The following is a 12,251-nucleotide window of genomic DNA, read 5'->3' as shown; positions in this document are numbered from 1 at the left end:
TATATTCATAGAGAAAGATGTAACAAGTAGGTTCTGATATTTCATTGACATGTAGTCACCCCAGATCTAGCATTCTCTATGGTTACAAGTTTAGAAAGGTTGTATTTTAGATATTGCCATATTGACTAATTGTAACATTTCTGCTGAGACTTTTGTATTTTGACAGATGGCTTGTATCAGCCTTTATGTCAAGTAGCTCTATCCTAGGAAATACATGGGTCATGAGAGCTCCGTTGGGATACATGAGCTTTATAAATTACCAGAAGTTTTTATATTAAAATCTCATATGTTACAGCCATATGTGGTTCTACAAAAATGTTACCACAAAGTACAAAGTTGGAGAGTTGGACACCTTTTAAGAATAGTTAAGGTTATTATGAGAGAAAATGGGGATTACATGTTTAAAAGCATATACAAATCTTATACTTAGGTGTTTTCAAATTTTGGTCCATATAGTATACCTCTAATTCCACACAAAATGTGTCTCAAAGACAAAAAACTTGGCCCCTTGACAAGCTAAATTAATTATTTTGTCTCAAATATGAAATTAGATGTGTATATTCAGTATAATCAGATTTGTTAATTAACCACAACAACATTTTGTGTCATTTTTGCAGCCAGTAATACTGAGTAACACTGACGGTATCTGAACACAGTTAGAGAAATGTACCTGTATAAGCTTTCCTTGTTCAGTTTGCAGAGTGTTAAGGTCCTGTCCTAAGTTGCTTTGGCCCCTCCGTAGAGACTCATAGTCCATCTTTAACTGGCCGGCATGTGCAGAGAGCTTTGCAACCTCTTCAGCAAGATTGACCAGCAGTGCCCGGTCCTGGCCTTTGACTGACTTGAGGTCTGAGTCGTGATCCGTAAGCGAGTGAAGTAGGGAGGTCTGCACTCCTTCCAGTCGCAGGAAATTGCTGTTGTAGTCAGGGCAGTTTGGGTCAATAAAAATGTTGATGCGTGAGCCATCACCTCGCTCAACTGTGACCAAAGCATTGGCCTCATCCTGATTGGTAGTGATATGTGGCGGGCCATCCAAAATAGGCGGAGACTGGGAGTGGTTCAGGAACAGAATGGTGCCTGTTACTGTAATGGCTAACAGGACGGCCACGAAAAGAAGGATAGTGCAGAGTAAATAACTGCAGCTCATCCTCTGCAGAAAGGAAGAGAGGGTGGAAAAAAGTGTATTAGAAATACCTGGCCAACCTACATGCAAACAGTAGCACAGTACAGAGTGCAGCCCACACATAAATACTTAAGTATCAATACTCACACTATAAAATTGGATTAAACACCATAAGATGGTGTCTAATTAGGATACATACAACAAAATCATTTCATGTTAATAATTGGATTAATCTGATCTGATTAATTCAGACTCAGGCGTCATATAACAAAACAAAAGCTATATTAAAATGCTTTTATACACAAGAAGCTTAAAGAATCATTCATGTTTTTTTATCGCAATTTCTATATTTTTTTAGGAACATTTTTTTTTTTTTATCCACTCTCAATGTTCTTATCTTATAATAAATAGATTATAAATAAATAATTTTATTATGTAATCTAGTGAATGACTTCAATTACAAGCCTTGCCTTGAACTTTATGCCATATTAGTTCAATATTGTTATATGCCAAATAAATGATCTAATCTCCCAGGGTGTCTAGAAAAGACAACATGGTGTTTATTGTAAGTAAGTCAACCGGTTGTAATCTATATATATAAAGTTCAAATACCACTGACTGACTCACTCTCTCATCACGAAATCTCAAAAACCACTGAACGGATTGCAATGAAATTTGGAACATACCTTCCTCTTGGGTCTTAGGTGCTCACTAAGAAAGGGTTTTAAAAAATTCGCCCTGGATCGCGGCTAACTCGTGAAAAACGCGATTTCTCACGCATTGTAAATTCTTCGAAATAACATTACGGATCCTAATGAAACTTACTACATTGTTTCTTATTAGATGTTAGATGCACGATAACAATTACTATCAAAGTAGTTTGCCCTGTATCGGTACTACAAAGGGGCAGTACGTTAGTTGTTGACGTTACGTTCTGATCTCTGATCATCCAGTCCTGCTCAGCGCTTACTGCTTATTGCCATATTGCTTAGCGTTCTGCCTTCCGTAGCGACGCACGGGTACTTTCCGCACGTGTGCTAATGTTTTTGTAAACTAAGTGAGGCAGATATAGAGATAGTGATAGAAACAATGATAAAGAAAAGTAAAAGAGTTAAGAAAACTCAGGACGGAGTTTAAGTTGCTAGTCATTATGTGTAGAATATGAGAAATGAGAGAATTAGAATGAGAAAACAAAGAAGAAAGAGAAATAGAGATATATAGATGCATCAAGCAGCAATCCATAATCTTTTCCACTTCTTCTTCTATATGGCCAGCTGCTGTGTCTTTATATAACACATACAATAATGGTAAACATTATTAATTATTCTTTTTATATTATAAAATGACTGGCCAGTTTAATAAGAACACCTGTACATTCATGCAATTATCAAATTGGCCAATCACATGGCAGCAGCACAGTGCATGTAATCGTGATTCATGTTTCAGATACAGGGCAGTTAAAGTTCACATCAAACCTCAGAATGTTCAGTATTTCCAAAACTGTTAAACTGCTATTTTTTATGAAATTATTAGGCACAGAAAAAAAGAAAAGTAAAAAAAAACAACAAAAAAAACAAATAGGCACAAATATATTTTTATGAGAGATCTCAGAGGAGAATGACCACATTGGTACAAAGACAACAAGGCTATGGTAGCTCATATAGCTTTTTTTTTTTTTTGTGAGTGTGAAATTGTCTCAGAATGCAGAGGGCACAAAGCACAGAACACCACAGCAGAAAATTCATCAGGTTACAGTTCTATCATCTGAGAAAAGGAATCAGAGACTACAGTGGGTACAGGACCTCAAAAAATGGGATTGTTAAAGTCTGGAAAAACAAACATCACCTGCAAAATATTAAAAAATTTAAACTGTCAATTTTTAATGGAATAACTGCATGAACAAGCAGTTGTGCAGGTGTTCCAATTACATAAGTGATTTGTCAGCAAGTATTTAAAAAAAAAAAAAAAAAAACAAGAATTACAACAAAAAATGCTGCTTGAATTCAACCCAACAGGTTCTGGATGAAAGATATTATAGATTTTTTTTCACTAAATATAAATATTAAACAGCTCCAACTTATTATTAGGAGCATTCTAAGACATTTTTATTCTTACAGTTTGGACATGCCAGTAAATACTGCAGTATAAGTTATGAGGAAAGCATCACTCCACTAAAACTTGATTTAAGCCAGGCCCTTTGTCAAAAATAAGACTGGTGGAGGTGAAGGAAGTGGTTGTGAAGGCAACAGTATGTGTGAAAAGGTTAAAGAGTATAGTTACAGAAAATATAACAATTTCAAGAGCAATTGAGAACTGGATGGTCAAAAAAGAAACAAGCCACTTGAGCGTGACATCTTGTCAAAAATAAAGGGGTAATAATGGAGCAAATTACAGGTGGAGGTTATAATATAACTCACTTTAGTCTGCTCTAAAAAAATAAAGCTAAATCAATACAGGAGTAGTTTAAAAAAAAAAAAAGTCAACGTCCCGATCAAATTCCCAGTGTAAATATGTTAAAGCTCTTGGACATTGCATTCACTAAATATTATCCAACCAACTTGGAGAACCTGGAGGATACCTGTTAGAAACAATTTGATGAAAATCATTCCGCAACTGACTGCCGAGCTGCTAGGAACTTACCCAAACACACTTAAATCTGCAAGTGCAGCAAAAATTGATTCCAAGAAAGGGTTTAAATACTTTTGCAAGCAACATTTTCTGCTGACAAGCAATTAAATAATTCAAGTCTTACGTCAAAATGTCATTTGAATTTCGGACAAAATATTACTTATCTATACTATTCTTTGAACTGCAAATACTGTAGCTGTGCTAAATCTTTTTAAAAGTTAAACTACAACTGAAATACTATTCATTAAATTTGATGTAACCATTTAATGAATGTCTTGTCATGTATTTATAGACTCGTCTTTTTGGAACACTGAATAAGCAACTAACTTGCCAAGTAAGTGCAGACTCCTCTTGGACACAAAAGCTGAGATACCTACATTTGGCTAATTGTTTAAAAGCAGCATACATGCACTGTTCTTTGTCCTACATGCCACAATCCCATGTGTCAGACTGTGTGCACCATTTTAACTAAGACAAAATGGTGATGGGACACTTCTGGAAAAGGGAACAGGTTGTGGAAAAATAGGTTAACTGTAACTATTTTATTTTGTCCAAGAAATAGCTGTGGAGACAGTTCTCGATTTTTCCCAAATGTACCTAATCCTCTGACAATAGTACAGTGAATATACATCATAATTAATATATCGGTCTCTAAATCCCTAGTCTAATTAGCCTTTAGAGTTCAGTGACTGGCAGTGTATGTCAGTATGTCATGACATTTCTGCTTGAGGTGAGTCATAATTTAGAGAGGGTATCAATGAATACTGTAGCTGCCTTGAAACAATGCAATGCAATGGATATAAAACAAGGAAAGTAAGAAAGAAAGAGTCAACTGTGAGTAGTAAAAGGTGACAAAAAGCAATATGTAAATGATGTAAATCAATCAATTCCACCTGATATATTGCACTTACACACACACACACACACACACACACACACACACACACACACACACACACACACACACACACACACAATGTATATACAGTGTATTTGGAAGGTATTCACAGAGCTTTATTTTTTCCAGATATTATGTTATAACCTTATTCCAAAATGGATTAAATTAATAGTTTTACTCAAAATTCTATAAACAATACCCCATAATGACAATGTGAAAGAAGTCCGCTTGAAATCTTTGCAAATTTATAAATAAATGAATAAATAAATCAAATGTACCTAAATATTCACAGCCTTTGCCATGACACTTAAAATTGAGCTCAGGTGCACCTTGTTTCAGCTGATCATCCTTGCGATGTTTCTACAACTTAATTGGAGCCGACTTATGGTAAATTCAGTTGATTGGACATGATTTGAGAAGGCACACACATGTATATATATATATATATATATGGTCCCAGTGCATGTCAGGGCACAAACCAAACCATGAAGTCCAGGGAAATATCTGTAGACCACCAAGACAGAATCTGTATCTAAGCACAGATCTGGGCTTTGTAATCTGTTGTATGCTTACATCAGAGATGGGAAGTAGTAAAGTGCAAATACTTAAGTAGATTTTTTTGGTATCAGTACTTTACTATTTATTTTTAACTTTTTACTTTTACTTATTATATTTTAACACATATATCTGTACTTTTTACTTCCTGCTCTGCTTTTGTTCTATATGTTGTTTGTTCAGCCTGGATACATTCATTCATTAAATCAGCGGTCCCCAACCTTTTTTGCGCCATTGACCAGATTGATGTTGGACAATATTTTCACGGACCGGCCTTTAAAGTGTGGCGGATAAATACAACAAAATAAAATGATACAACCGGCATAAAATATTATTATTCTAAATATAATAATAAACGTGAATCCACTGTGGGTTTTTTGTTCATTTTTCTAGCTTGGGGGTTCAAATTTAGCGGTAATGTATTATGTGTTAGCGGCCGGAGCAGCCCTTTTAAGAAGGTAGTGGACATGTGACCGAGGCATTATGACATGGGGGGGGATATCATTAGAAAATCTGCTCCTACCACTAAATGCTACACACACACTTAACCTACTCTTCTGTTACATGTTTCAGTTAATTAGCAGCAACCTAAAACAACTCTGTCATCACTTTTCATATCAGTGTATATGTGTGTCTTTAAATGCCACTGTATTTTTTTCCTTGTCTTCAAACATGATCCTAATTTCACAGCACTGAGTAAAAGTTTTTACGTATTTGGCTGTACATGAAGCACAATTCACTCAATAAAAGCTTAATAAAAGAAAAGTTCTTACCAACAAATATCTATGAGACCAGTTGGTCTATGCTAATGGACAATGCATTACTGCCTGCAATTTGATTGGCCTTTAATGTCTGTCACTGAAAAAAAAAAAAGAACACTTCATGTAAAGCCATTAAAAATATATAGTTCCCCTCTAGGAACTCAACGCTTTGAAAAAGCTTCCGCATTGTCCACACTCTGAATCATGTGTGTAATCACTTCAATGGAAAGCGAGGCATCACGACCAGGAAGCCAAAAAAAGCACATGAAGTGAAGCCGGCGCAAGCTTTTCTGTTTGTTCAGGAAGCACTCTATATGTGTTTGTCTATATGGTAAGTGGTAAATGTCCGGGAAAAAACGAAAAATTAAAGCAAGCAGCAAGAGAAAACACTCTTTCAGGCCATGTGTCCCTCCTTGCCCCCACTATATTTTGGGGGGATACCCACAGCCTGTGTATTGTTTGCATGGGAGCGGAGCATGCTAAATCGGTTCTCGAGGGAGCCGACTGCGCAGATTGCGCTCACATGTCCATGCGAACACTCCGCTCCCAGTGCTGCAAGAGCTGAAAGTGAGGGGCCTTTTAGGCGGTCAGAAGGTCTACCTGGCTCTAAGGACCACTAAATGGCCGCCCTTGTTTCTGCCGAAAGGCATTTATGGCTGACCCTGTCGGATCTTATCAACAGAGATAGGGCCGTTCTGCTGGATGCCCCTCTAGAGCTAACTGGCCTGTTCGGCGACTCTATGATTACGGTCGTCAACAGGTTTCATGGGGCCAAGTATCAGTAGTTGCAGTTCCAGCTGTTCTTCCCATGCAATTATATATATAATTTTACAGAGCTCAAGATGTCTGGTTCTCTAGGGCTAAATGCCATGGTATGGAGTCCATCTACTTCTGGTGGCCCCATTGTGGCTGGGCAAACCATGGTTGAGAGGCCCATTGTGGCCCTCTCATTCCTGGAGTTTACTCCAGGCATGTCCAGTGCCTTTCTTTGCTCTAGATCCTGGTATGTTCCCAAGGTACCCTCTGTCGTCCCATGACCTGTTATGCTCCCAGCATTCTTCCCCCCTTCTTTCCAGGCCCCAGACCAGGAAAAGCTTAATCGATTGTCTGAAGCACTGGACACATACCTCCACAGAACAAGTCTGTGGAGGAAATCGGAGCAGCTGTTTATCTGTTATGGCCCTCCGAGGAGAGGTCTCCCAGTGAACAAGCAGACGTTTAGCAGATGGATTGTGGATCACCCCGCTGGTGATGTTACCCCACTGGTGACCCCGCTGCTTTCCACTGGGTGGATTACACACGTGATTCAGAGAATTGACAATGCGGAAGCGTTCCCAAAGTGTTGTTGATGCAGCGTCTTGTTCCCTCTGGGAACCATGGTTACATCGTAACTTGGAGACGTTATACTGTCAGTGATCGTTCCTTAGTTCACATGAACAGAATTTTGAAAAGTAAATGGATAATTAAGAACCTGCATGATTATTTATATTTTATAATTCCTCTACTAGAATTTTTTTTTACCTGTTTAACATACACCTAAATGCCAGATTTAAAAAGGAAAGTTTCTTGGATTTAAGAAACACAGGATGAGGGTTCTGAACTTTATTTTATAAGAATAATAAAATAACCTGTTCATGCCTCTGCAGTTCTTTTTTTCTGATTTTTCAGAGCCAGTGATAACATTAATTTGGTCATGTTACCAGGATGTGACCTAGATACAGGAGAGATTACATTTTCATGTCAGAAATGACCTTTTTATTTGGTCAATTGTATGAACAGAAGATACAGAAAATTCTGGAAAGCCATTCCTTATTTTATTTTGTGATTGAGAAAGGAAGAGATAATATGTACTTTTGCCTAAAAATATATATGTGAGATGTATGTTCTGTCAGTTTTAAGAATAAGCTGACCAGGCAGTCACATGTTAAATAAATTATCCTTTAATAGGAATGCTTTATTATTAATGTCATAGCTACCGTATATATTTGCTTTCCCTTCTATGATTTCAATATTTCAGTAACTTTACTGTCTCTGAAAATGACAGGCTAATTTATTGCGTATTGTTACATTACACTGCCAGACAATGCCACTGGACATAATGCTCTTACTGCTCCTATATTGCAGCTGGACCTACTTATGTTCAATGTCAGATGATTGCATAACCGAGACATGTAAAAATGTTCACGTGGCACATACGTCTGTAGATACGTCTTATATCTGTATTCCGGTGAGCACAATGTCTGTATGAACTCCCTACTCTGTTCAGTTATCTCAGGTCTAAATGTTATACGCAAAGGACAAAGAAAGGAGAAAGAGCTATTGCTTGCATTTTGCTTCATAAATCAACATGAATCCATCATGTCAGCGGGAAAAAGCACAGCACAAGCACTCCACTAAACATTTGATATAATTAACAAGAATGTATTATGTTAGAAAAGCTTATTGTTATCATTCTGAAACATGAATGATCTTTTCTGCCCTTAGGGCACCTTGTTTTTAAGCAGCTGCTTCATTTATATCAGTGCACAACAACAGCGGCAAAATAATTTGCTAATCTTGTACAAGAAAGAACAGAAAGTCCATGCTCTTCCTAGACTTAAACATTTTTTTTTTTCCAATATTGTACAATAATAGTGAAAACATCCAAACTATGATAGAACATCCATGGATTAAGGAATTATGTGCATCAATGAGCCTTGGCCACCCATGACCCTGTCACCAGTTCACCAATGTAAATTTTTTTTTTTTTTCTCACTCAAATCCTCAGGCTTGGCCATTTTTTCTGCTTTTAAAACAGCAACTTTGATAGCAAAATGTTCACAGCAGCCAAGCATCATATCACCCAGCCTTACTCAGCGTGCATTGGGACAGAAAGTCTTGAAAGTTGGCAAAATCTTTAATCCCATAAATGTTTACAGGACAGTAAAAGGCAGTGTTGGAAACATACAGGTTGCATTCATTCATCTTCAATACACATTTTAAAAATCACAGGGCTGAATAAAACGGGTTGGGCAGACCCTGCAACTTCTCAAACCCATTAGTGACTCATCTGCAGTATACCTAGATGGACTTTTATTTTGTTCTTGGTTGATAAAAAGCTTGGTGTTTCTCTGAAGTATATTAGAAAACAGTTCAACAAAAAAGAAACTGTCAGACTTTTGAAAAACACTGTCTTAGCTGCCATCCTTCATATCAGAAATTCTAGAAATAATGCCAAAAAAAGGCTTATTTTTATTGCTTATATACAGTACACTAAATTAACAAATGTTTGTGGACACCTGATTTATTTGTGATTTTCCCATTCCATATTTAGTACCTATTTACTATATCTAGAATCTAAACAAGTGGTTGCTGTGTACACTGTGATTATAAATCCTGTTATTATAACTAATGTTTTTGGAGCAATAAGCAATTATCAACAGGGTCAAATCATAGCTAATTTTTTGAACAAATTTTACATTAAGGTGTACTAATCTAACACACCTAGTCCATTAGGCAACCAGAGCTCCTGTAATAACAAGTATTGTTAGCAAGATGCACCAATTACGTTGTTTCATTCTACACTGAGGATATGAATATGAACTCCTATATACACTCTGATGCACTGTTGGACACGTCTGTCAGAAACTAAATTTAATTAATTTGAACGGCTAAATAGTCTATAGTCTTGTGATCTTTTTGTTAGAAAATGTTGTAAAGAGAGTGCCATTGTCTACTTTAAAATAATACTACTTTTTGACTGGCACATGGCATTAATGTAGCTTTTGTTATTATGATTTGACAAAATTCAATGTGTAACTCTAAAGGTCATGTGATAGCATTGGACTTGCAAGAGAGAGAGAGAGAAATCAGAAAAAAGAGAAAATCAAAAGTAAACCAAACAAACCCTTTGACTCTGGATTGTGTGTGTGTAAAAGACAGAGGAAGACAGAGAGAGCTATCTCTTAACGAAATTATGAATGCAATACCGCTGCTTTATATTTTAGTGTGAAAAAAAAGTGTAATTTAATTCAGCACAGTGTCTATATAAGTGTGAAATAGCCAGCCAGCCAGCCAGCCAGCCAGCCAGCTAGATAGATAGATAGATAGATAGATAGATAGATAGATAGATAGATAGATAGATAGATAGATAGATAGATAGATAGATAGATAGATAGATAGATAGATAGATAGATAGATAGATAGATAGAAGGTCAAGGCTTCGATTTTAGGTGTACATTTTAAACTTAAATAATGTACATTAAATGTATAGTACATATTACAGGTGACAGATTCAAAGTGTACCGTAATTTCCAGACTATAAAGTGCACCCTTATATAAGCCGCACCCACTGAATTTTACAAATATTTTTATTTTTAACATAAATAAGCCGCACCTGTGTATAAGCTGTATAAGCTGTCTACACTAAAACTAATAAACTTTACACAGGCTTTACCGAAAGAGAGTGTCTGTTACATGGTGTAATGGGTGAAATATGTTGTGGCTCCTTTAAGAGCAGAGCGGCATTTTGGGAATAGCATGTCACTGCATTCTTCCGCTATTACTGCGTGTGCAAGACTGAGGATTATGTCCTTATTATTTTCTGATCCTCATTTCTAAGTTTTTTTGACTAACCCATAACGCTGATGCCAAGAAAAATAAAAAAGCATGAGTTTTGGAAACCTGTCTGTGCTTCTATGATTTCTGTTGTAACTGGAGTTAGCGAGCTCTCCCATGACCCAGACTCAACGCGTTACAATGGCTTGTATCTAAACAGTAGCCGACCAAGTAAGTCATTGTTCACTGTTTTCCTCCTTCCTTTCACAACTACAGTCGTACATTGACCTACGAGTGCATTAGTGTATGAGTTTTCCGAGGTACGAGCGGTCACTCTGTCTATTTTTTTGCTTTGTTACGCGAGCAAAAAATTGAGGTACGAGCTCGAGACGCCGCTGCTAGATGGCGAAGCGAAGCCAGAAAGCAAGATTGTGACGAAAATTAAGATAAGCAAAGAAGAAAAAGTAAAAATTAAAAAATTTAGGGATACGTAGTGTACAGGAGTGATAGTAAAAAACTAATTTTCCCTCCGCCTCCGCTTATCGCCTCTACCCCTCCTCTACACACACACACACACACACACACACACACCACCAGCTTTTTCGTTAGCTCAAGTCGTCTCATCTCCAAGGAACATTCACTGAATAAAACCTTATTATATCTTTACATTCTCTTTCTATTATGTTTTTATACAAGATTTGTTATTTAGAAATTTATTTTCCAATTTAATAACATGAAACATAAAAACGGGGTGTCATTTTGAGATTTCGAACGGATTATTGCCATTTTAAGTATTTTCAATATGGAAAACTCCACGTCCACAGAACAAATTAAACTCGTAGGTCAAGGTACCACTGTATTTCTCTGGGGAGTTTATCTTTTGGCATCGTTGTGGGCAGTGTTGTGCTCGTTACTAAAAAATAGTAGCTAGTTACAGTTACTCGTTACTTCATTTAAAAAGTAACTCCGTTACTTTGTTGATTACTTACACCAAAAAGTAATGCGTTACTGTTAAAAGTAACTTTTTAGTTACTTTTTTAAAGAACCTTTTTCAATGTTCCCATTAATGCCCTTTTATGCGTTATGTTCTATAAAAATACAAAACTGACTTAAACACAAAGTAATTTTTAAACACTATTTTATTTAAGTCAGAGCAGCACAAACTGAATATATCACAAGAATTACTGAAATAAATAACAAAACAAGCTAAATAATATATTCAGAATCAAAAACTAAAGTGGCTTCTGCTGTTGTGTTGAGCTCTTAAAAATTCTCCTTTTACAGCTAAAGTATGAAAACTATCAACAATGTAGAACAGAACACCGGGTTAGCTTCTAGCTTCTAGCTCCTCAGGCATGGAGTTTCTGAAGGAGCTTCAACAGATGGGAGTTGCTGTTTATCGCAGTAGATACGAGCTTCGAACCAGAAAGACACAGCTTACATTTGACTTAAAAGTTTTTGTCTTTATACTCAAATAAAGTGAATTAATGAGCTGTAGTCTACACTTCAGCCCAAATTCATTCATTTATAAAAGTAACGGGTAACGCACCATACGGTAACGGTAACGAAGTTACTTTCTTTTTAAAAGTAACGCGTTACAGTATTAGTTACTGTAAAAAGTACCGGTAACGCATTACTGCCCAACACTGGTCGTGGGTTTAAAAATTAACACCGGTGAAAGTTTTTCTTCCGATGTCATGCAGCTCAGAACACAGGTGAGGTGCGTTTATTTGTTTCCGTTCTGAAATTT

The 12,251-nt window shown here is 36.6% G+C and overlaps 1 protein-coding gene across 2 annotated transcripts in view; it reads right to left on the bottom strand.

The window, feature by feature from the left end:
• Window positions 1-12,251, bottom strand: part of fibcd1b (fibrinogen C domain containing 1b) — a 164,755-nt gene that overhangs the window by 91,413 nt on the left and 61,091 nt on the right. For both annotated transcript variants that reach the window (XM_083531929.1, XM_083531930.1), the window contains one exon: window positions 671-1,150. In XM_083531929.1, coding sequence (XP_083388055.1) covers window positions 671-1,150 — 480 coding nt within the window. The remainder of the gene's footprint in view (window positions 1-670; window positions 1,151-12,251) is intronic.

Source organism: Silurus aristotelis, assembly GCF_946808225.1.
Source record: "Silurus aristotelis genome assembly, chromosome: 26".
Classification (NCBI taxonomy): domain Eukaryota; kingdom Metazoa; phylum Chordata; class Actinopteri; order Siluriformes; family Siluridae; genus Silurus; species Silurus aristotelis.
The sequence above is the reverse complement of the archived record's forward strand: the minus strand, read 5'-3'. Positions and strand labels throughout refer to the sequence as shown.